Here is a 24,152-nt window from a genome sequence, read left to right as displayed (position 1 = left end):
GCCGTCCCCAGGCAGCGGGAACCCGGCGCCGCACCGCGCCCGGCCCCGCCGCACTGGGAGGCGGCCCCGAGTCACGGGTACCCCTCTGGGGCGAGCGGCTCCCCACGGGCACCCGCCCGCGCGCCCCCTCCGCCATCTCCCGGCTCAGGCACTGCGCGGGGCAGCCCCGGCCGCGGCGCGGTGAGGCAGCGCGCAGGGCAGCCCCCGCGCCGGCGTCAGAGAAGGCCCCCTACGGGCGCGGGAGGCCCCAGAGGCGGGAGGCGGTGGCGGGCACCATGTCGGTGAGCGACATGTTCATCGTGCTGCAGGGCGTCCTCACCGCCGACCAGGACATCCGGGAGGTGGGCGCCGGGACGAGGAGGGGACCGGACGGGGGGGGCGGGTGGAGGGCCCAGTGCCCGGCCTGATGGCGGCCTGTCCCCGCAGGAGATCCGGAAGGTGGTGCAGGCGCTGGAGCAGACGGCCCGGGAGATCCTGACGCTGCTGCAGGGCGTGCACCAGGGAGCCGGCTTCCAGGACAGTGAGTCCGCCTTCCCCGGGGAGCGGGGAGCAGCCGTCTAGGGTGGGCGGGAAGGACCCCCCGGGGTGCGCCGGTCCCTCTGTCACCGGCGCCCCTTTACCTGCGTGTCCTGTGTGGGCTTCTCAGAGGCTGCTGGTGGCACGGTGCGGGGGAAAGTGGGAGCTGGAAGGTTTCAAGCCAGATAAGTAGAGAATCTGCCGTTCATCCTCAGGAACTCCCGCTCTTTCCCTTTCTCCCCTCTCTGGGTTGGTGTTTCGCTGTCTCTGTGCAGAAGAGTGTGGGTTTTTTGCAGGTGTTCGTTTTCTGGGTTGTTGAATTGGCTCATGAGTTTCCCTCTAAGTGATGTGCATGTAGATTTTTATATCCTGCAAATTTTACCGTCACCTGTTGAGCCCTTGTATCTGTTAATACCCTTATTCACCATCGCACCCCACCCCATAGAACTGTGATCCCAAACACTCTGGGGGGTGTTCAGGATGCTGTGGGAAAGTGGGGGGCTTTAGTCTGGTTTGTACAAGGTTGACTTTGTATGTGTGTATGTATAAAGTCTGCTTAATGTTGCAAAATCTAAAGGGAACATGTAAAGGCTGATAAAGCAGGAGCTGTCCTTGATGTATGTTTCAGTGGCAACTTGAGGTTTAAGTTGTAACTAGCGTGGTTCCTTGCTTTCAGTCCAAATTTGTTTAAGATGTTTGACATAATGTTTTTGGGCCAACCCATTTCCTCCAGGGCATGAGAACAGACCAACAGATCTAGATGCCAAATCAAATCTCTGCTTCCTCACCCCCATTTTTAGACTTACTGGTGAAACTACTGGAATAAATGGTTCTTTCCTGTAAATGTGTGGCTTAAAAGATATTTTTTCAAGTCAGTGACTATCTCCTGAGAAGAAGCATCCATTCTGACTTTCTTGGAAACTATTGAGAGGAATTTGGGAAGGGGAAACATCTGGCAGGCCACCCTCTGAAGGTGAATAGGAGAAAGAACCTCACCAGGTGCTGTTTTATTCACCTACAGAGCTGACTGGTTGTCATCTGCCTGGTGACCTTCACCAGCACACTCGCGCGGGAGCTGGAGGCCTGGGATTTCTCTGGCCTCTGAGAGGGTACGTGTTTAGCAACGTGCAACACCTGAGGTTTAACCTCTGCTGGCAAGCGCAGCTTCCGTCTACTTGAGAAATCTGGCAGTGATAAAAATTAGAATTGCTAACTGTTTAACTTACGCAGACATTCATTTTTCCAAGCTGAGTAAACCTGTGGATGTTGTGGCAGTTGTTTTTTGTGGGTATCAACTTCAGAGGTTGCTTTCAGCATTTAGTAGTAGAGACCTGTGTCTGGCTCACTGTTTTTCACACTTGATTTTTAGTTCTGGGAGAGAGCTGGTCCTGGAACTTGCAGAGTCTGAAAAGAGATGTGGAATAGTTAAGTGGTAAAAAAAAAGAAGGAGGCAGAGGAAAAAAAGCTTATCTTATAATTCTTGTAATACCAAAGATAATGAATGCATGCTTAATAGGTTAGGAGTTAACTCATGATAATAGACCTGTCAGTTTGTCATCAATTCTAAGCATAATAAAGAAAGCCAATAAAGGTTTAGATTAATAAAGGTTTAGATTAATAAAGGTTTAGATTAATAAAGGTTTATAGCAGAATGATATAATGCCAATTAACAGAAGGATTGTTGGGGGATAAATAGCACTTGTCAGATGTCACACGTTTAGACTACAGTTTTATTTGATAATGGTTGTAGTTCTGCAGTGTACTGCGCTTAAATGGCTGTTTGGCTTACTGCAGCATCTCATTTGTTGAGTCAGTACCATACTTTTACTAAGAAACTAGAGTGATTCTTCCTTAGTAGATTAAAAAGGGATAAATGATGACTCTTGGAACTATGAAAAAGGGGATTATTCATTGCAACAAAGTTCTGCCTAGACTTTGTAGTGTAAAGATTTTGTTTTTAGTGTCATATCTATTTACTTCAAGATGTAAGAAAAACTATTAATGCTATTAATAAACTATATTGAACTATAAAAATATTAAAAGATAAATAAACTATATAGACTAATAACTAATCAATAAAAAAGCAAAAATAATATTAATTACTACAAGTTCACAGGTGACAGGGTAACTAATGGTGCTTGGTGACTGCAGCTGTATTGCCATGGATGGTTGAAGCTGGTGCTGCTGACAGAAGCTGTGGTGCTTGTTGTGCCCCCTCCCTTGTGCCAGTGTAAGTGGGAGTCGACTTTCTTTCTCCTGCAGCCTGCCGGCTGGTCCTTTGTAATTATTCTTGCCTCACAGTTGAGGTAGAGAGATGAAAACTTAAGACAACAGAGAGCCAGGCTGAGCAATCCACCCTGCCAAAGAGACGGGTAAGGGGTGGCGTGATTTCCGTTAATAGAACTACAGGGTGGTTGGAAGTTTGATGGAGGGCAGTTTCCTGTGCCAGTCAGTGGTATTTAAAACGTTATCTCGCACAACGCCTTTCCTCTGTTCTCCGGGGACTTAAAATACCTCTTGGCTAAACCTGTTTTCGTTGAGTTTTTCACCTAACCTTTTTTACCGTGGGGCAGCCACCTACCCACAGACAAGACCTGTTTCACGGTGCCAGCTTCTCTGTGGTCTCTCTCTGCACCGAGCATGAGACAGTTTGGCTGTGGGATAAGCACTTTCAGTCGTAGCCTTTATTCAGCTATGGGGAAGGGAAGGAAAACTAGCAGAGCCTCAAGCTGGCAGCCTCCGGAACAGGGATAGAGGATCTCCTTCCACTCCCTCTGCTCCCTGTCCAAAATGGAGTTTGAGAACTGCTCAGAAAGCTGCTCAGGGCAGTGTGTGCTGCAGCCAGCTGTTGGCTGACATGAGTCTGAGTGACAGGTAGGGTCTTTGGAGGCTGAAAGTCAACTTAGTATGTCGTTGCTTTTGAAATACATTGTGTTAAGTTTAGCAAAGCATCAGCGGTGATCCAGTGACTCCTAGAAGGGCTTGTTTGATAAGAATAATTCATCACAGCTTCCAGATTTAGCTTCTATGGATCTTGTTTAAATAATCCTAGCTTCTATACATTGAGATGCAGGAGAGCCTGTCGGGTTGATCTTCTGCCTTCCTTGGGTCATGACCAGGATTTCTGAGGAGGCTGCAGTGAAGAAGTACTGGTTTGGTTAGTTCTGTCGGGCCCTGGTACTGAGTGCAGTGTGGCTGTGATTCGTATCAATAAACAGGAGGTGGCAGTGGATGGTACATAAACAAGGGACCATTTCTCTGCGGAGATATAACATACATTGAACAGGTATAACATACGTAGCCTAAAACACAGTTTCTTCAAATACATCACTTGAAAGCAGGAAATGTAGTTTCCTGAAGGGATGTTGCACCTCATCTAACCTAACTCTGATCGATAAGAAAAAAAACCGTAAGATTTTAAAATGGAGAAAGTCAATTCGACTCATTCATTTGAGTCATTTGGCGGTGCTGCTTGGTCTGTGGGCTTTCTTTCGGGCCAGTTGTCACAACAGAACAGCACTGCACACCTGATTGTTGCTGTTTTTCCTAAACCACTGCATTAGGGTGCTCTCCAGAACATCTTGTTTCTCTCTTTATACCACCTGTACGGCCCAGCTGACCGCCCCTTTCTCTTACTCCATCCACACGGCTAAGATTAAAAGTGTCCCGTTATCAGCTCATGCCTAATCTCTGCTGTGTCCTTCTTCCCCCAGTGCCGCCTGTAGCCCTGCCACTCCAGAGCGCTGCTGCCTGGAGGGGCTTGTAGCAAGGGGCTTTAACCGTGTCGCTGCTCTTGCTGGTTCCCTCCCTTGCCCCTGTATCTGTTGCCATAGTCCCAGCTCTTCTGCATTTACAGACCCTCAAACAAAATTGCTACCTCTGATGAGGTCTTACAGTCGTCGTCTTTTTCAGCCTTTCTCTGTCTCTCCTTGTCATCTCTCCTTCAGCACTGCCTGTTTGTTGTCCTGCTCAGCACATTGCCAGGCTCCTTTGCTTGTTGGTTCATTCCACAAACACCCCATCGACTCTCTGTTCCTCCATTCCTGCCTCCATCCGTTTGTATCCCCCGTTGCCTCTTGGTCTGTAGGTTGCGTGACCTTTCCAGCGTTTTCTTCTGCCAGTGCCCATTACAGAATGGGTTCTTCATCTGTGACATAAGTTTTATAGCAACAGTAATTATTCATGATTAGCAGTGATTCTTAAATAACACTGGGGCATCTTGTCTCGAGTTCAAAACTAAGGACTAGAGCAGATTAGACAGCCCAAAACTCAGGAGTATTTCTCCTCTACCTGTGTGACTCCTGGTGCGACAGTGAGTATTTCTGAGACTGAATTGAATGTGAGTAGACTGTCTTGGACAACAAAGGAGCAGACACAGCGCTGTCTACACTAGAAAACTCTCTGTTTACAAAACCCTGTTCCCTGTCAAGTACTGAATGTTGTGCTGTTTCTTTTTCAGTACCAAAGAAATGTCAGAAGGCTCGTGAACACTTTGGCACAGTGAGAACGCAGCTGGAGTCTCTGAAGACCAAATTTCCTGCTGATCAGTATTACAGGTGTGCAGGATCACACACAGCCAGGCTGGATATGCGAATTGCCTGGGCATATTTGGCATCATTACTTTGGAAGAATGATCTAAAGGCTTATGGGCCCAATGCTTCTTTCTGTTTGAGAAGTGTGAGGTTTTTATCAGCACAGATAAAAAAATGCTTCTGCTTAAACACTTGTTTTTTAACTTTTCACTAAAAGTATCCAGTATTCAATTATTTTTCTAGAAACCTTTTCAAAAAAGAAAAATTAAAGTTTAAGAAAGTGGTATTCTGCTGGAGCTGCCCTTGTTTCTGAGAGCAGAGCGTTTGCTGCTCCATTAATTTCAGTTAAGTTGTTAGGTTTGGGGCATTTCTGAAAACAGAGCTCTCAATCTGTCACAAAATGGCTGTTCGATACTGCAGACACTAAATGAAGTTGTCACCTTTGTGTTTTGTTTGCTGCCAGAAGGGGACAGTGTCTAGCAAGAACATTTCAAAGAACAAGAATCTTGTCAGCTCAGATCTGCCGAGGGAAGATGGGAGGGAAAGCCCTGGGTGCTCTTCTGGGCATGACAACCTGAAAAACTGAGGAGGTGTGTGAGGTGCGCGCAGTGCCAGCGCCCAGCGTACTGTCTGCAGAGAGAAATTCTGGAGTACCAAGGAGACGACTTTAGGCTGGTGTCATTTTGATAAGCCAAAAATATTGCAAAGTGCTATGTGTAAAGGTGGAAAACATAATGTATACATAATGTATGCTTGTTGCCGAACTTATTTATACCTTGACTTGGTGTTTTCTTTGACAGATTTCATGAGCACTGGAGGTTTGTGCTTCAGCGGTTGGTGTTTCTGGCAGCATTTGTAGTCTATTTGGAGTCAGAAACGTTAGTGACCCGAGAGGCTGTTGCAGAAATACTTGGAAGTAAGTTAATGTTGTAGCTGAAGAGAAAAAACTTGTGACGTTTTTTAGACGTTGTAGCTTTCAGAGGTCCAGGGAAACAGCAGAACTTCATTTCTTCCCAAGAAATAGGTTCCAAAATTTATCTGGTATTTGATTTCATTATATAAACAAATTGTTTTAGAAGGTGGAAAATGGCAAACGTAATGTGAACAAAAGTATTTATTTATTAATAAGTTTGTCATCAATGAAGTTTATTCATTCAAATTGCCTAAATCTACTAAAACAATAATTGAAAGATGAGAGCGTATTTGTATCGCTTGTTGCTTTTGGTGTTTAAAAGATGTGGAAAAGGGATTAAATTTTTATGCTGAAGGAGAACTATGTCCTCCCAGAGCAAAGGATTTGAAAAATACATCAGGCCAGTATTTTTCTAAAAAAGGACTGCAGACCCCTCTCCTGTGTATTAATGTAAATTCACTTGTTCTGTTGGATCAATTATAACCTATTGCACGTCCAGTGGAGGATGTATGAGATGGTAAACTGAAACACTGAGAAGAGGCAATAATTGCATCACATACAGGAAAAGGCTGACTTTTATTTTGTAATAATATTTCATAAATCTGATATTTCAAATTAGCTCCAGTAAACAAATGCAGTTTCAACTCGCTGGTTTTGCTCCTGATTACCTCTCTCTTTCTTATTGTAGTTGAAGCTGATCGAGAGCGCGGCTTTCACCTGGACATTGAAGACTATCTTTCTGGTGTGCTAACTCTCGCCAGCGAGCTGGTAAGGAAGATATTCATGCATATATTTGGATTGAAACTGACTTGAAAGTAAAGTGTTTTCTAACTTTCCCAAGTTGTTCCTAGAAGTTAGGATATGCAACACCTCCATCTGAACTTCTAGCAAACTGCCTCTCTATGTCAGAGTTGTTCCTCACGGATATTTTAAGATTTAAACTAGTCACTTGATTGAAAATCCAGGATTGTTGTCAACAAAAAGGTAGACGAAAGTATAAATAATCCGACTGCCTGGAACAAAACTGCTTCATTTGGTACAGGATGGGAATAGTGATGTGATTTGGGTGGTTTCCTCTGCTGATGTTCTCCCCGGCGTCTTCCTCTCGTAGGCCAGACTGGCGGTGAACAGCGTCACGGCTGGTGACTATTCTCGCCCTCTCCGCATCTCGACTTTCATCAACGAGCTGGATTCTGGCTTCCGTCTCCTCAACCTGAAGAATGACTCCCTGAGGAAACGTTACGATGGCCTGAAATACGATGTCAAGAAAATTGAGGAAGTGGTTTACGACTTGTCGATCAGAGGACTCAATAAGGAGGCAACAGTTGGTGCGGGTGGAGAGAAGTGAAGGATGCTCGTTTTAACAGCGTCATTGATTACCTCAGATGGTTGCCAATTTAGGAGGCATGCTAGCGAAGCCTCCCTATAGTAGTTTAGAAGAACTGCAGCTGAAAGCTGCTCTCTATTTTCTTACAAAAGGTGTAGTACGGGTGTTAGATCTCAAAATGTTTTGTAAAATCACATCTAGATTAGGGCAGGAGGTTCTCTGTTTCCAGTGGAACTCCTCTGCCAAAACATGGTGCCGTTCTGAGCACAGCAGCAATAGTAGTCAGTAACTCCCATGAGCTGAAATTCTCCTTAGTTGTGTAGTGTTGCTTCCCTGCACTGGCAGTGACGTGCTTCAGCTCACGCAGCGCAGATACATGTGGTGTTTTAAAAAACACAGTGTGTAAATATCTATACATTTTTTAAGACGGTGATTTTTTTTTTGCCTTTTTGTTTCTTAAATTTTCACCTATGTCAGTAAGTTGAACAGATTTGCATAACTGTTTATTAACCTGATCTTTTTAAATGGCTTCTGTTAATGTATCGCCCTTAATTGAGAAATTAGTGAGAATATTCCTGAGAATTTCTCCATTGGAACTGGTGTATTGCACCCGGACACATCTCTCTCTCTCTCTTGGTATTTTCCTTTCCTGCAAGATTTCTTTTGCCAGGGAGAACAAGGTGTTCTCAAACATCTGCTTTCACTGGCTGCTGTTTGTTTTACTGACACGAGTAAATGCTGAGTTTTAATATGATCATTTGCCTTGAGAACTCGGTGTAACTAAATTTTTTCTATTTTTTTTTTTTAAACTACCAAAGTTTCCGAATAGAGCAGTGTTAACTGATAAACTGCAGGTAGCATCTGAGTTTTAACAACCTAAGTAGGCTACAGCTGTACCTGTGTCCTGGGATTAAAGAAAAAAATCACATCAGAATTATAGTTCATGTAGTAAAATGTTTCTGTCTTCAGAAAAGAAGGAATTACTAGTTTCAGATACTTTGCATGTAGAATGTTTGCAAATACCAACAGCCTCCTTCATTTGTGTAAATACTCCCCAGGTTGGTTGTTCTCTTGTCTTAAATGACTTTGAGTTTTGCCGTTCTTCTACTCCTGGTGGTGCAGGAAGGTTAAGGAGAAAAACAGACTTACTTAGGAGGAGGAATTTTTCCAGAGGATGAACACGAACAGCCAAGTGTATGTGGGGTTTGTTAATGTTTCATTTTGTTAGCAAAGATTTCCCACTGTTTCAGTTAGGTTTTTGTTTTGTTTATTGGAAGAAAATGGTTTCTTGGTTATTTTGGCCAATAAAAGCTGTTGTTTGATTTTGGCCATTTGGTAACTCTGCCTGTTGGCTGATATAATCTGTTGTTGTTTGCTGCCCTTCCTGGGAGCCTACTCTGAAATATCATAATTTAAGTTTGGCCTCCAGCTGTACTTGGACAATAACAGAAGTGTACACTCTTCAGTGGGTCACTCACGTGCTGGTGAATGGAGCCAAAGTCAAGCTGCAAACAGATTTCATAGGCTTTTTTTTTTTTTTTTACTTTTATTTTTGACCTATTTCACCAAGTAAAACAGGAGAGATATGGAGGAGTTTATAATTACCAAATCCAAGATGTGGCAAGGTTCATCTTCAGAGCATCTCATGCTCTTTATTGTTCGTCCTCATCCTTTGTATCTTATGTCACATAACGTGGGGAGATGGTAATATCCCTCTTTCACAGCTGAAGAAAACGAGGGTGTAACTTCCTGGGCCCTGTGGCAATGAACCAGCTTTCAGACTTGTTCTCTCTTCTTGCCCGGTGCCGCTCTTTGCTTCTTTCTCGCTTTAACCCCGTGGAGGTGGGAGGAAGGAAGGAGCTTAAGCCAGTTCTACTGCCAAAACCAGAGACTCGCGAAACAACACCCGAAGGCTCTGAGACACAGCAGGGTCATACAGGAAATGCGTGGGAGCGGGGCAATTAGAGAAAGGTTTCCCGAGCGTCAGTCTGATGTCTCTGGGGCTGGAGGACTCCTGGCGTGCGGGACTGGGATGCGAGGCCACGTGGCGGGGCAGGTTTCTGGTTTGTTAAGGCTTTGTGCTGGCTTGTGTCCCAGGCGCTCCGGTCACATTTGGTCACGCAACAGGTCCGCTTCCTGACATGGGATCCTGTGGGCCTAATGCAGCTTTTCAGTAGATCCTAGATCTGCCAGCTCTTGCTACTTACGTGGTTTCTGAGAGGTGGTGGAGATAGAGCAGCGCTGCGCCACAGGTGCACATACTGTGGGAGAGCAGCTGGAAGAGCAAGTCTCTTAGGGCTTACAAAGTCTGTAAGGTGTGGCATCCTTCTGTCTGAGGCTCTGGGAAGAGCAAGTGCCTGAGAAAGAGACATTCCAGTGTTGTGTTCCTGGAGGGTGTTTAGCAAACACCTCGTTCTTTCCCCTTCCTAGGTTTTGGGGGAGTCGAGCATCTTCCTCTGGAAAAGCATCATTTGCAAGAGCCGGGTTGTATAGCGTGTTCCCAAGCCAGGTCTGGGTGAGGGAAAAGACAAACACAAATTTTCTCCTTAGGCTGCAGCAAGGGAAGTCGGGGACATGCTTTTCGTGGCTTCCTCTGCGCAGAGGTAGCCTGTAGGACCTTGTGGCCTTGATTTGAATCTGAACATTCCTCTGGTCCTAAATGATGAGTTGTGTTTCTGTCCCAGAGCTGGGAGCAGAGGGAAGACCCAGAAGGACTTGAGTAGGGGGTTTCTCTTCTCTGACCCTTCCTTTTCCCAGGGTTATCCAGAGGAACGGCAGTGAGAGACGGAGCTCTGAGGACTGCAGAGACTCCGTGGCTCATGATGAATCAGATGCACTTGAACCCTGAACAAATCACTGGGGTTGGCAGTGAATGGGCTGCGCAGCGTGTGCTGGCAGCTGGGAGGGGAGTGAGTCAGCGCAGCAGCGCTGGGGAGTCTGACTCAACAGCCAGCACGGCTACTCCCTGAGCCACTTCAGCCTCAAGGGCGTTCCCGGGAGCGCTCTCTTGGATCATCTTCATATTCACTCACTGGTTTGGGGTTTTTGTTTTCCCCTATCTTGACGTCATTTCTGAGGGTTTTCTTTATTTCAGTAAAAAGGGCACTTAAATAGTTGATTAACTGCTCTTTGTTTATAGCACTGCCTGTTCAACCCCCGCAGATCAATGAAAGTGCTGACCTGAAACCGTCTGGGAAATAGGGGTGACCAGAGCTCCATGGCACAGGATACGGAGGAGACCTCTGGGCTGGCTCTTTAACTGAGCTCCGTCTGCTGGAATTGATTAACTGCAGCCCCACATCAGCAACCTCTTTACACTGGCACTTGGTAAAGGACACGTTATCACCTCCAGGCTGCCCTTTTCTCATGCCAGCGCACGTCTTTGTGCAGTGAGCCGGATCAGGGAACTGATCTAGCTGAAACAATCGTTATTTTTCAGCAGTGTTTGCTACCAATCCATCTCACCGCGCAGTCCTGCACACACCGTGCCAGTGCGTGGAGGGAGGCTTCTTCCTCTGCTGCCAGCTCTAAGCGGGCCCTGAGCTGTAACACTGCACAGTAAATCCTCTCACTTTCTTGCAGTATTCTGTTAGGATTGCCAAGGATTTTCTCTTTGGGTAAACAGTTTGCCGTCACTTTACTGCAAAGCAGTGATTTCTGTGCTATAGAGCCTTGCTCGCATCGTTCAGCCAGTAAGGTCATTACACACAAAGGCAATTAATGAGAGCAGAAAGTGAGCATGAATGACTCCTGGGGTCTGTGTGTGGATATTGACCCGTTCCTCATCAGCAGCCCCTCTCCCCTCATTAAAGTACTGTCTGTTGCTGGATACTGCTGTGTACTGAAGTGTGTGGAGGGGCTGTTCGGAGCCTCCTGCCTGCTGCATTCACGGAGTGTCATTAAGAAAGTGATCAATTTTGAGAGGAACAGTCCTTTATGGTATCTCTCTCTTGTATGTATGTCGTGGGTCAGGCATGAATTACTTGAAGATGGGTGTTTCCTTGCAGGTTTCTCGGCCTCTCTGTTACTGTCACTTCAAACTGCAGCGCTTCTGGCTGGCACTGGTTAGCCAGCGCTGGGGGCTTGCCCTGCCCAAGGGGAAAACGGCTGTCTTAAAACCTGTCCTTTTTTGAAAGAGGGGGGGAATACATTCCTTATCTGAACGCTTGTTCCTCTGCCTATTCATGCTTTGGGTGTGCAAACATCTAACCTGCTTCTGTCGAGGAAAATGTAAGAGCCTGAGCCCTGGAAGGGCGCTGCCAGCTCCGCAGGACACCTGCTGGCTCCCACCCCGGTGGGGAGAGCTGTCCGGCTGCCTCCAGGTCTGCACTGGGGCCCTGGCACTGGCAGCTCTCACAGGCTTCTGTGAAGCCTGATGACCACCACAGCCTGCTGGAGACTTCGACAGGGACTGCAGAGAACCTAAAGGGAAGAAAAAGCTTAAGATTTCAGCCAATGGTCCAGGGCTGTGAAAGTCTTGTGCTCTTTGCATGTTTTGGTATCAGTCACGGAATCTGCTCTGTGACCTTCTTGTGACCTCTGGGCTTTGCACTCTCATCTGCCAGCGCTCCCCACAGCACCCAGAGAGACATTTGATGTGGGTCCTTCCAAGGATGTGACACTGCAAGGGAGGTTCCTGCACTAAGAGGGAAGGGTTCAAAACCACCTGGGGCTCCACTGCCACTGCAACAACGCGTTCCTCTGCCTGCTCCTAAGCAGGGCACCTTCCCTGGGAGAGCTGTGTGCAGTTGGGGTCTTCTCACCTGCAGCTGAGATGGTTTCTCAGGGACGCGAAGCCTCTGCTGGTGGAGATCGCACCAGGGCAGGATTTGAGCTGGAGAGTTGCAGAATATCGTTACGTCCATCCCTGCTAATGGACCTAGGGCCTAATGCCAGCTTTTCAACTCTTTCCAGCTGTGTAACTGCCCCCTCTGCCTGGGCAGACACCAGTGCTGGAGGATGCTCTGCCTGTGTTGGGATTCCTCGTTGGGGTTCTTCACTCTTTGTTGAAGAGGATCCTCTATGCTCCTATCGCTCGACTTTTCCATCCGTGTTGTAGAAAGGTTTCCCCTAGGGGACCACCTTCAGCTTCCTGAGGGAGATGTCTTTTTTTTTTTCTAATGAGTGTCCTTGGGGCTTGCCTGGAGTTTTTGGACTGTGCAACGTTATTTTCAAAACTTTATTTATTTTTTTAGATTGCTTGGACCTGTCTCCAGTCATACTGATATTCTGCAGCAGCCTCTGTGAGAAATAAGGCAGTTCCTTTGTCTGCATGATCAGTAAGACTTTTTGCTCTGTCGTATTCCGCTGTAGTGACAGAAGGTCATCCAATGGTGACAATCTTTGAAAATTTATTTGATCTCTGTCAGGAGGACGGTTTCCTCCATTCCATTTGGTTCCAGGTTTTTCCAATTTCAAGTCAGAGAATGTCAGCCTAATTCCAGCTGAATCTTGCCTGGTTCCCGAGCATACATTTAAGAGCAGCCATGGCTGACATCACGAAAGGAGAGTTACTACAGCTGCATCATCCATGAGCCCTGAAGGGATATCTTTGATGTGGCTCTAGACGACTTGAATTATCTCCCCTTTGAGGATATCAGGGACAAGCAAGAGATTGACCAGAATCTCCTGCTGGAGATCTGCCTTCCTGGGACTTCAGCTCCGTAATAGATTCACATGCATTGAATGACTGAAGTTCCCCAAGGCAGGAGATCTGAGATGATCTCAGAGCTTTTTTCAGGATTTGGGATGTGCTGAGGTCAGTCTCTCAGTCTCCAGTGACAGCTACAATAGCTTATTGCTGCCACACCAAAGCTGGTGCTCTGCTTCAGATGTGTTCTTGATCCCATAGCGGAGACCCACGCTGAACATCCCTTCCCCATCCGTGCTTCTGTAAGGACCAACGAGGAATGTACAAGAGCACCATAAAAGAGAAGATCTCTGTTCGCTGCAGCAGAAGTCTCTGTCCTCTAGAGTATTTGCTCTTCATCTCCCTGTGGTTTGTTTTCAGGCTTTTCCCCCTCAGCCTGCTGATTCTTAAAGTGGCTGTTCATCTTTCCTCGGGACCTCATCTCTTAACCCAGTGTTGTGTCTGCTTTGTGAGCTCAAACCCACATGGACTCTATGATAAAGACTGCCTCTTGTTGTTGTTGTTTTCCTGGTAAACAACCAGTAAGACTCATCCTAAATTCTTGTTAAATGTCATTTATGAGTTCTGATAAATCAAGGGAGTAATTGACTTTCTCTTTTTTCCCCTAACATGGTACTTCCAGAGAGGCCTGCTTGTACTTAGCCGGGGTAAGTTCAGTGGGCAGGAGTCCTGTAAAATAATCTTAGTATTGTCAGTCATGACAATGAGAGGTATAAAAATATTACGGAGCCCTAGGACGGCCAGTTTGGAACAAATAATTGCTTTCTTGGCTTGCAGACAACCCTTTTCCCAAGTACCCTGGGCTATAATAGCATTTTGTCGGGTTTGTTAATCAGATATGGAAAAATACAGCGCAACTAATCTCCTGGGCTGCCGAGCAAGATGTCTACATGTGATACTGAAAGACCTGGAACTTCCCAGGAGAGGGATCATCCAATCCTGAAAGGTTCCTGAGGATAATGGAAACCTGCTGCCTTGTCAGCGTGCTGACGCTCCTCGCCCATCCTGTGCGGGCTCACCCCACAGCACGAGTCCTGGCGGGGCCGCAGGGACCGCTCTGCGCTCCTGCTCCCTTTCAACACCTGTAATTTAAAGGCGGGCGGGCAGCTGAGTACACACCGGATACTTAAAAGATAAATAACATTGGAAGCGCCACCTCTGTCTTGTTTGACAGGTTCAACAATCGGGCTGTCGCTTCCCGTGGCACCTGTCCCAGATCAAAGAGCCCGTACTGTTCCCCGGCCGTGGGTTTTTTAGGACAGGGCTACAACACCAAGTACACGTCCTGCTCGTAACTCAACACCCGGCCATTATTTATGGACCTTCTTCTGGGGAGAGTTTGCCCAGTTCAGAGGAAATAGGCCACGATTAGCAGGAGCCTGGCAGGCAGGTGTTTCCTGTGATACCTAGAAAAGCCCTGAATCTGACAAACCGAACAATCAGCCAAACGCAAGATTGATGCTAAATATCAGGCCTTTTACATGTACTTATTGTTCCCTAACCTTTTTGAGCAGCCAGGGTGACTGAAGGTATCTTGATTTAAAGATAACGGCTGTACAAACAGTCCACGGCTGGTTTTGGGGGTGAACTGGCGTGGAGAAAACCACTGTGCTGGAAAGTAATTGAAAACTTTCCAGAAAGCAGCAGCTTTCTGTGGCTGTGAAAGCCACTCGCTGTTTGGATAAATTAATCTATTAGGCTGACTGTACTTTGGCCTTCCCTTATCAAAACTGCTACTGGCGGTAACGAAGAGAAGGTGGCCGCACCATTTTGATCTTGGGAGAGAAAACAAAGGTGCTACAAGCTGTTGCTTTCTGCTTGTTCAGTGAATGGGGCTTGACGGCTGTTAGATGCAGATCTGTCACGACAGCGTCAGAGAAATCTTCCTCCAGCAGCTGTGCTGCTCAGCCATCCATCTATTTGAAAAACAAACAGCAAACTATAAAAGCAATGCCTTGTGCTCTTCACTGGCACTTCAGTGTGTTTTTTGGGCAACAATTTATTGTCTAATCACTAGAAATAGCTGGAGGGAATTCCATCTCACTTGAGGGAGTCAGGCTGCTGCCCCAGCAAGCGTTCTGCCAGCTATCGCTCGCTACAGTGCTCAGCTGCGTGCTGCCACCCTCGTGTCTTGGTGCGTGTTTGCAAAGCCTCCAGATGATGCAAAACCTCACATTTCCTCAAGGACAAAATGAAGGACTAAAACGCTGGATGGTGCAGGTGAAGAGAAAATACAGGCAGTACAGTACGCACACGTCCCTCTGCTGGTGCCTGCCTCAGCGCCCAGAGCTGTGTAACAAGCCCCGGCAGCGGTGGCAGGAGGACAAAGCGCTGGGTACGGTTTGGAGGGCTGCTCAGGCGTTGGGTCAGTGGTGATTTCACAAGACTAGGGCTACCTACGTGAAGGTAGCCTCTGACCGCCTCCATTTGTGCGCTCACCGGTGCTGGTTGGTCTCTGGAGAAATACACAAATATGCTTCCCTGTGTGAATCCTCCTGTAGAATACATGCCTGTAACAAATATTTTGCTGGGAGTGAACGATACTGATTGGCTTTGTCTTAACCCTGGGGGGGGCTGAAAGAAGACTTAAAGGCTGTCCTCCGAGATCCACCGACCAAAATTCAGGCTCCTTTAATTTAGCCTGTAGGGCTGTAATCTGGCCTTTTAACCGTATAAGTCACAGCGTGACATTTCGCTGATCTTGTAATCGCAAGGCCACGGTCAGCGGTAACGTCAGTCTGAAAAGGTTAAACCCTGTTTGCCTTTTTCCTATTGTTCAGCTTGGAGTCATTTCCCCGCTGCGGAGCTGAGAGAGGCTGGGCCTTACGGGGGAGCGCTTTGTGGCCTCAGTTTTGGATCTCACGTCTGCTGCGCTGGGGCCTGACCTACCCAGGCAGGGCTGCGGCCAGAGCAGGAGGTTTTGTGCCAGTCTATTGTTGTCTAGGGAGAATTAGGATAGGGGGCTTGCACCGGTCTCCCAGTCTCATTAGGAGTAGCCCCTGAATTATGTTCAGGGGATCCAAAGAACAGACGTAGGCACATTGTCCACTTGAATGCCACCCACACTAAATGAACTATCTACTCCAGAACACAAATATTAAAAAAAAAAACAAAAACCCACATAAAGTCATTGAAACAAAATTATTAAAACCTTTTATGTTACTCTACAGTACAATGTAAATTGTTCCTTTCAATTAAATTCTGAAATACACTAGATTACATCATTTAAATAATTGCAAACTTTTAAGTTCACTATTAGTGGCAGCAGAGCTATATTTACATACACTTCTGAGATATTTCAGATGCAGCGTTATGTTCCTGTCCCTAAATCAGTTAAATAACAGACATCCAGCGAGGGTATACTGCTCTTCCACAGGTTCTACACATATTTGGGGTGTTTGTGTGAGAGAGCAAGAACTCCTTTTATTCTTGTCTGGATTTTTTTATGCTGTGTGCATGCAGCTGTATCTGAGCAAATTGATACCTACTTGATTTGGATTAAAGATGAAAGACCTTCTTTTTAAACAAGTATTTTGACTGAATATACAGAGGTGAGTAATGAAATACAGTCTGTAGGAGTAGCAGTGGAAAACATAATTTTCTCCAACTTTCCTCTCCTTTTGCATAATACTGCACCTAATTTTGACCCTGACTTTACCTAATGCTGATGAAATACAGTCAATGGTGGAAACCTCTCTCATGTTGTCAAGACTGGCTTTCAACACAATCCATGCAATGGCAAGCATCATACATCATTCTCCCGCAGTGCAACATTAACAAGTTAAACAACTCAGTATTTTCCTCCAGAGATCTGCTCCTCGAGGGAAGCCCATCTCTCTATGTACATCAGCCACCCATCACTGTACATGTACAAGTCGTGAGTCCTGAGGCTGGAGACCAGAATTAGGCTGCAATGCTTGCTTCCAGTGCTGCTAAGAGTCTTCGTGGGACAGCCTCCTCCCTGTGTTGTCCATGGAGCAGAGCAAGTTCAAGCCACGGAGGCTCTCGATGAGCGCGTGGCACTGGTCAAGCCGAGTCTCCCTGCGTGCTGCCCGTGCGGGACTCAGGGCCTGGTGTGAGGGGTGCTGATCATGATGTTGGGCAGCGCGTTCCGCCGCTTCTTCCAGGAGCCCAGCTCCCTCGAGTACCGCCTGATCTGCCTGAACCAGTGGTGAGTCCGCGCCCGGTCGCTGTCCCGGAACACAAATGCCTCCCGCCTGATCTCAATGAGTTCAAAAGTATCGTCGCAGTCAGGATCAGTGGAGACGATGCAATTACTCAGCCTCAAGGGCTCCCTGAGCAAATGGAACTTCCCGTTATTTTTGTCCCTGATGAGTACCAGCACAGCGTCCTTCACAGGCCCTGGCTCGGCTGACTCCAGGCTGGACTCGGACACGCGCTTCATGTTCACCAGGAGGAGGACCTGCATGTTCTGGAACTTCAGGGTCTTGCTGCCTTTCTTCACCCACTGGCCATCGGGAGGCTGGGCCAGCTGCAGAGACCCCTCCATCACAAATCGTGTTTCCTCCCGCAGCCAACCTACAGTTTTGAGGGCAGTTTCTCTCATCTCAATGTTGATGACTTCTCTCTTCTTCTTGCTGTCCTGGCGAAAGGAGCGGAGGGTCCATGTGTTCCCCTCCTGCTTGGTTTTCATGTTGATGTGCTCCAGGTGGGACTCGATACGGCTCTTGGCCTCCCGCAGGCTGCCATGATCTGGGTGGTACTCGGTGGTGGCCTTGATGATCCTGCTTAGCAGCAGTGGGTACTTGGTGACTCTTTGCAAAGGGGCCATCAGGAAGGACCTCAAGTTCATCCGCCGCAGTGCTGTGTTGTCGTTCTGGGAGACATTGAGGAATATTCTGCAGGAATTTAAGAAGAGGGAATGAAATGGTGGCTGTTCTGCCAGCAGATGCTGCAATCCTAAATGCAAATGAACAGCGTGGTGTGACAGCTGCTGGGCACTGCAGCATCCCCTCTGGTTTTAACAGCCTTGTCAATTCTGACTTCTCAAAAATGAACAATGATTTCTGCAGCTGTGCTCAGCTGCAGAACAGCGATGAGGTGCTTGGGACATTAGCACGTAACATCCTAGCAGTCTTCTATTAAATCATAAAACATGAGGGTGTGATCTTTCTCTGGTACACGCTGACGTAGGCTCAAGGCAGACACATCAGTTTATATCAGATTACATTAATTTGTAGCTCTTTCATCATTAGATTACAAAGTACTCTAAACAAGAATTTGTTACTGTCGTCATTTTAAGTTGTTGCAGTGGAAAAAGAAGTGACTTGCCTGACGTTGCCCAATAGTCCAGGGCTAGAAATGGGAAACGCATGCTTCACACAGTGGCTTTCCTCAGTGGAAATCCAAACTGTGCTCTGGCACGGGGACTGAGAGCTGTTCTCAGCTGAGCATTATTTGGTGACAGTTCAGCGCAGTGCTCAGTGGGCAAACACTGCTGCCACAAAATACAGTATATACTGGGGAGCAACCGGCCGCCTCAGTGGAGATATCAAGGACTGAATATCTTTTGGAGAATAAATTACTCTCCTCATCACAAGAGAGAGCAGCTCATCACCGAAGAACATCATTAGCATCAAAACTTTGATCTAGTTGAGCTGACAAAGGGTTCACCCTCAGCCTGGTGCCTGCCTGTCCCCAGAGCCTGGAAGCACACACCCAGCCCCTTTCTCACCTGAGCAACTCTTTCTCCTTCTCCAGTGCGTTGAGCATATTCACGGAGGAGGACTGCTGAAGACAGTAGGTCTGAAAGGCTGGCAGCATGTTGACGAACTCTAGAAATACTTCGCCGATGCACACGGTCATCAGGTCGTCATCACCCTGCAAGCATGGGTTAGCTGGGTTAGCTCAGGAGAGGCACAAGCATGGAGCCTGCCTTCAGTCCTATCAGCATCAACCTATTGCAGGATCTGGTGAACACCAGACCAAAGGTGGAACTGCGCTCGCCCTTCCTGGTGGAAAGACAGTCCCTGCGGGTTCGGGGGGAAGCAGTGTGTGAGGAGGGGAAGGAAAGTTGGTCTGACTGCTTGCTCTTCTACACATAAAGAGCTGTCTTCTCTGCTTGTGTGGGCTCAGCCAGCTTACCAGAGCAGGGACTCAAAGGCCAGAAGGAGTCTGCTAGTCAGGAGGGTGTACTGGGGCCCTTCTTGCCGGCAGATCTGCCATAAGCCTAATGCAGCAGTGCATAATTTAACAGAAAGCATTTAGGAGCAAATGGGTAGGTGAGGCATGTAACTCAGGTAACAGAACTTAACAACTTCTGCAGCTGATCCCAGCAACAGGCCTGGCTGGCAAGCAGTCTCCTCCAGCTGTGCTCTTACTGGCTACCACGATGCCAAAATGAAAAATAAATTTCATGGTAAACTGTTCTGTGACCTCTGGGTGCGTAATAAAATAAGGGAATAATAAGAATCTGGTGCCACACAACGCTCTTAGCTCAGTCGAGGTGTATGCTGACATGCTCTGCAATCACTACTCATTTCAGCAGCAAGAGAGGGAGCAGTTCTCTGGCTGCTGGCAGCTTTTTGGTGCAGTACCGAGCTCTGACTGCAACAGCAACATGGAGGAGGAGATAGGGAAACCCACGGCTGTTTGTAGAAGCCATTGTCTCGATAAATTATTCACAGGGGACATCACACAGTGCACATCTGTCTTCACTGTGCCAGGTGCATGAGAGCGTTTATCAAAGTTGCCAGTTTTTGAAATACGCGTCACTCAGTTTGATAGGCAGGGTTTTGGAGAAGGAGAGGAGGGATGTGTTTCCTAGAGAACAAAACATCCTGGTGAAACTGATACAGCAACAAGTGGCTTTTGCTTTCTTGAAGAAAGGGGGGTGTGGAGCTGTTTATATGTCCTTTGCAGTGATTGTCTACTGCTCTAGAGTCTTATTTCTATTTCTCTGCCCTCTGACCACCATGCTGGTGCCTGCATTACCACAGCAGAGAGTAAGGCCAGCAGCTGTGACCTGGCACAGGCCTACTGAAACCACTGATTTACAATAGCTGAGGGAGCAAGGCACTAGGTAGATGACCAGAACCCAGGAGTCCTACCTCCTGATCCTCTGCTCCACCTATGCTGGCTCACTAATATAAAACCTGTTCCTGTCTGCCCGGTCTAGCTCCTTTAGAACACGCAGCATCATACCTGGTCAAAGGCCTGATCGATCTCTTCCTGGAGTATCTCCAGAAAGTTCTCGTTGAGGTCAATGAGCTCCTGGATGTTGCTGAAGATGCCCAGGAGCTGCTCCTGGCTCAGCAGCCCAGCTGCCTGCATGGGGAGGTAGAACTCCTCTTTGATGATGCGCAGGTCCTCTCCATAGCTGGCCTCTGTGTTGACAAACTCCAGCACAGACTCCTTGCGCTCTGTCCTGCGCTTGCGGCACTTCTCGCAGAGGTCAGCCCGCCTCTGATTGCAGTTTTGCGCATCCGTCTCCACCGGGAGGTCCCTTTCTCCACAGTCGGTGCAGGGACGGTGGGCTTCCCAGGCCTGCAGGGAGCTCAGCGTTTCGGATGCCCTGTTCCTCCACTTTCTGGCTGGCATCTGGCCAATGCCACTATCTGCCCTCTCCACATCTGCTGACTTGGTCCGGGTGGCCTCGCTGGGATCCAGGTCATCCCGGACATCATTCACGCCAACAATCCCACTGTCCGTGCTCAGGCTGCTGACATTGCTCCAATGATGTCTGGAGCGGAGGGAGCCACGTGGGGCACGGCGGGTCTCATCAAAGCTGCCACCATGGCCAAGGTTGGCTTTTGCTACCACTGGACCTGAGAACAGACACAAATCATTACAGGAACTGCCAGCTGCACCTGAAGACCTCAAGGTGGCACAGCCATGAGTGGTACGAACCCTGGGGGGCAGGCTAGACCTGGTGAAAGCAGAGCTGTTAGCTGTCTCCCCTCCTGTTCTGCTGCTAAGACTGGTGAGAGTCAGAATTAAATGGCTCCCAGGTGATGCCCAGGGCCTGTCATCCCTGTGCTGCCCATACCTGTGAACTCATTTAGGCTCTCTCTTCCCCTGCCATCTGCCAGGCACAGACAGAGAGACAGCAGAGCATAACCTAATTGCCTGTGCACCTGGGTTAAACCCAGAATGCTTCTCTCCCCCAGGTCAGTAGAGTTACTCTATATTTACACCAGCATAGAAGGGGTCAGCATCTGGCTCATCAGCCCCCTCTGAGTGTGCAGAACATACCGAGGTCTCGCTCCTGCCGGCGCTTCTGCGCATGCTGCCGTGCTGCAGCTGCAATCTTCAGCTCCAGCTGCTTCCTCTTCACCGAGTCTGTCGGCATGGGGTCACTGAAGTGCGGCCGCAGCCGGCACTCCCGCTGGGCTTTGGCACCCTCCGTGCTCTCATGGACGATGTCGGAGCTGGATCGGCGGCAGCCGGGACTGGGAGTCTGCAAGAAAGGCAAGTGGATTTGGAGCAAGGTGGTGGTCAAAGCAGGACCTGGTTTGCAGCCACTAGACTTCAGTTGACAAAGGAGAGAAAGAAACACATCAGCGCTGGGATTGTAAATGCAGCTCTGCTACATAGTCATTAGGAAATCTGTGCCCCCAGGTCCCTCTGTCCCTGTCAGCAAGGACCCCTCTCTCTTTGTTGTTGGGTAGCTCTGAGTACGGTGGCTCCGTGGTGGCTGGATAACAGCTGTCAAATAACCATGAAGAAGGCAACCCAAGGGCCTCAAGGAGGGGCTCAGCCTGTCCTCCAGGGATCTGAGCTAGGTTGCCTCTGTTCTGTGAATGGTTCAGCGCCGCAGGGTCAGGAACTCCAGCCTCTGTACCTTACCTACATGAGCAGTTTGACCAAGTAGGGACTAGGAGGGAGCCTGTCTGATCTCCTGGGCAGTGCAGCAATGAGGGGCTGGCGGCTCACTGAAAGCCATGACGGGGTTATTGCTGAACTCCCTGCAAAAGATCCAGCGGCAGATAGGCAAGGGCACAAAACTGACTCCTGTTTCATTAACTGTAATAAAAAAGGCACTAGAAATGCTTCAGAGTTTAATCACTCATGGGTGATTTCAGACCCCAGCCTCCCAGTTTGTCCAGTTCCTATAACGATGGGATCCTTTAAAACTTCTGTCAAGAAAAAAAACTAAACACATGCCCAAGATGAGAGGGGAACTCCTCTCCCTTACATTCCCTGCAGGTGGAGTGTCGCTGGATGTCTCATTGCTTGGCTTTTCCTCCCAGGTCTCTGTTGCCATGGACATCGCTGAGTGCTGCTGGCTGTCCTCTGGAGGGGGGAGATCAGCTTCCCTCAGATCACACTGTCCCTTGGAGGGGGATTTGGCCGCAGTCTCAGCATTGCAGCTGCAGGGGAAGAAGCAGACTCTGATGAACATCACGTATGCAGTTCACCTGCTGTTCCTGACACAGATGAGACTGAGCAGCAAGCCCAGGTTCGAACCACCAGCCGCAACAGTTCACGGAAAGTGCAGGCAGGAATCTAGACTGGTTGGCATGGATGGCGGTGCGTGTGTTTCAGCGGCTCTAAACACAGCTCAGTTACAGCAGCGCAAATCGGGTAATTGCACTCATGCCAGCATCAGTCTGGGATATCAAGACTTGGGTGCTCACAGGGCATTTTTGTGTCCATAAAACATGAGGTTCTCCCACAGGGACCAGAAAAACTTCTTTCTAAGTAGGCCATATCCATATTTGCTGCTATTTAAAGAGATGTTGTCAACACAGAAACCATATTGCTCATCTGGAAGAAAATCACCTGCTAAAAACCGTAATACTTTGAAGAGATTAGAGGATTAAAGGAGCTTTCCCTCTGTTTTTCATCTCATATGATCCCGAGCCTGCTGAAACCACTGGAAAGATTCCCTCTGCTTTCAGTGAACTCAGGATCAGGCTTTCTGGTGCACTTAAGAGTCCTGAAAAGATTGGCAAAGTCTGTTGTTCTCACTTGGCAATTCTGGGCTGCTCTTATTCAGGGCTGCCTGGCGTTAACCAGGGCCTGGCCTGGCTGATCCAGGCAGCCTGTTCCAACCCCACGTTCCCCTTTCTGTAGACACCACCACCGCTCCATACAGACAAGAGTCTGGTGCAAAACCACTGACTTGACAGAGTAGCTGACAGGCTGTAGTTTTTGATACTACTTGTGATACTTTTTTTTTAACAGACTCTCTAAGACACTTTATTTCCATGCACAATGAAGCCTGCTCGGAAGAATATTAATTTTTTTCATTTTGGGTTTACTTAATTTTTATGGACTTGGATTCCTTTAAAAAGAAAGGTTGTCAGGACTGGATATGGATGCCTGCACATAGAGGAAGCCTGTGTCTGGAACATATTTCAGGTTATGCATGTATTTTATGCTTAAGAAAAGTCTCCCACCACAAAAATCTGCTTCTTAAAGGCTTCACTTGTGAACTTATGCTGGTAGGTCACATTGCTAACGTGCAATTCCAACACTGCATTCCACATTGCTAATGTGCAATTCCAACACTGCCAGCTACAAGCAAACACATGAGACGGGCATTTTCCTTACAATGAATGACAGTTGGCTTTGATAAGAAACCATCAGCCAACACTGAAATCACTGAAGAGGGAGCAAATCTCCCAGAACACAAACTGGCTCTGATGTCAGGCCAGAAAAGCTGGTGTGCAACTTTACAGCTGATGCTTTTTCATCTTCCTCCATTTTTGTTTCCAGGTCCCAGCTGACACTACCAGAGGATTTACCAACTTTAAAAGAGTTTAGCTGCAGCTCTGCGGCAATGGCATGGTGTCAACAGCAGGCTCCTGGCTTTTACTTTTTGCTGTGCTAACCTCCTGCCATGTGGATTTGGAAGCATCGCTTCACCTCTCCAGGCCTTTTCTTCCCAGAAGATGGGGATACCAACATCAGCACTGTCATGAAGAGTCTGTAGTACAGACTGCATTATCTCCGCTACAGGCTTGCAGTAAGAGCAGCGCAGGCACACAGCAAGGCTGTGGTCCCACCATGGTACTGTCCTGTGTCCATCTCCTTCCTCCCTCCTGGCCCCAGCCACATTTGGGATACCACTCTTTCAGCCGGTCCAGTGTAACTGCCTGTGTAGCCATGATCTAAAATCAGTCTTGAAACGATCTAGGTTTAAAAAAATATTCTCCCTCATGTATTCCCTGACAGATTATTTCATCGATGTTTCATTGAGTTGGGTAAAGTATGAACAGTTCAGCTGGAGACACCTGTGGGAGGGAA

General features: G+C 47.9%; 2 protein-coding genes across 2 annotated transcripts in view; one reads left to right on the top strand and one right to left on the bottom strand.

The window, feature by feature from the left end:
* The first annotated feature begins 195 nt into the window (after window positions 1-195).
* On the top strand, window positions 196-8,627 carry TSN (translin). The gene is made up of 6 exons (XM_054208491.1): window positions 196-341; window positions 427-520; window positions 4,976-5,072; window positions 5,849-5,964; window positions 6,650-6,729; window positions 7,073-8,627. Exons 1-6 carry the CDS (start codon window positions 276-278, stop codon window positions 7,307-7,309), a joined length of 690 nt encoding a protein of 229 aa, XP_054064466.1. The 5' UTR covers window positions 196-275; the 3' UTR covers window positions 7,310-8,627.
* Window positions 8,628-16,018: 7,391 nt separating this feature from the next.
* The window catches only part of LOC128913179 (uncharacterized), a 48,847-nt gene continuing 40,713 nt past the window's right edge, over window positions 16,019-24,152 (bottom strand). Inside the window, exons 4-8 of the mRNA XM_054210302.1 lie at window positions 22,096-22,270; window positions 21,153-21,357; window positions 20,103-20,725; window positions 18,634-18,779; window positions 16,019-17,797 (exon numbers count right to left, since the gene is read on the bottom strand). Of these exons, the coding sequence (XP_054066277.1) occupies window positions 17,002-17,797; window positions 18,634-18,779; window positions 20,103-20,725; window positions 21,153-21,357; window positions 22,096-22,270 (1,945 nt within the window). The 3' untranslated portion in view covers window positions 16,019-17,001. The remainder of the gene's footprint in view (window positions 17,798-18,633; window positions 18,780-20,102; window positions 20,726-21,152; window positions 21,358-22,095; window positions 22,271-24,152) is intronic.

This window comes from Rissa tridactyla, chromosome 7 (genome assembly GCF_028500815.1).
Source record: "Rissa tridactyla isolate bRisTri1 chromosome 7, bRisTri1.patW.cur.20221130, whole genome shotgun sequence".
NCBI lineage: Eukaryota > Metazoa > Chordata > Aves > Charadriiformes > Laridae > Rissa > Rissa tridactyla.
This window is presented reverse-complemented; position numbering and strand designations above follow the sequence as displayed.

Coding starts and splice junctions, on each gene's coding strand:
- TSN (XM_054208491.1), top strand. CDS start 276: ATGTCGGTGAGCGACATGTTCATCGTGCTGCAGGGCGTCCTCACCGCC. Junction 342..426: donor CCGACCAGGACATCCGGGAG/GTGGGCGCCGGG, acceptor CTGTCCCCGCAG/GAGATCCGGAAGGTGGTGCA. Junction 6,730..7,072: donor TAACTCTCGCCAGCGAGCTG/GTAAGGAAGATA, acceptor TTCCTCTCGTAG/GCCAGACTGGCGGTGAACAG.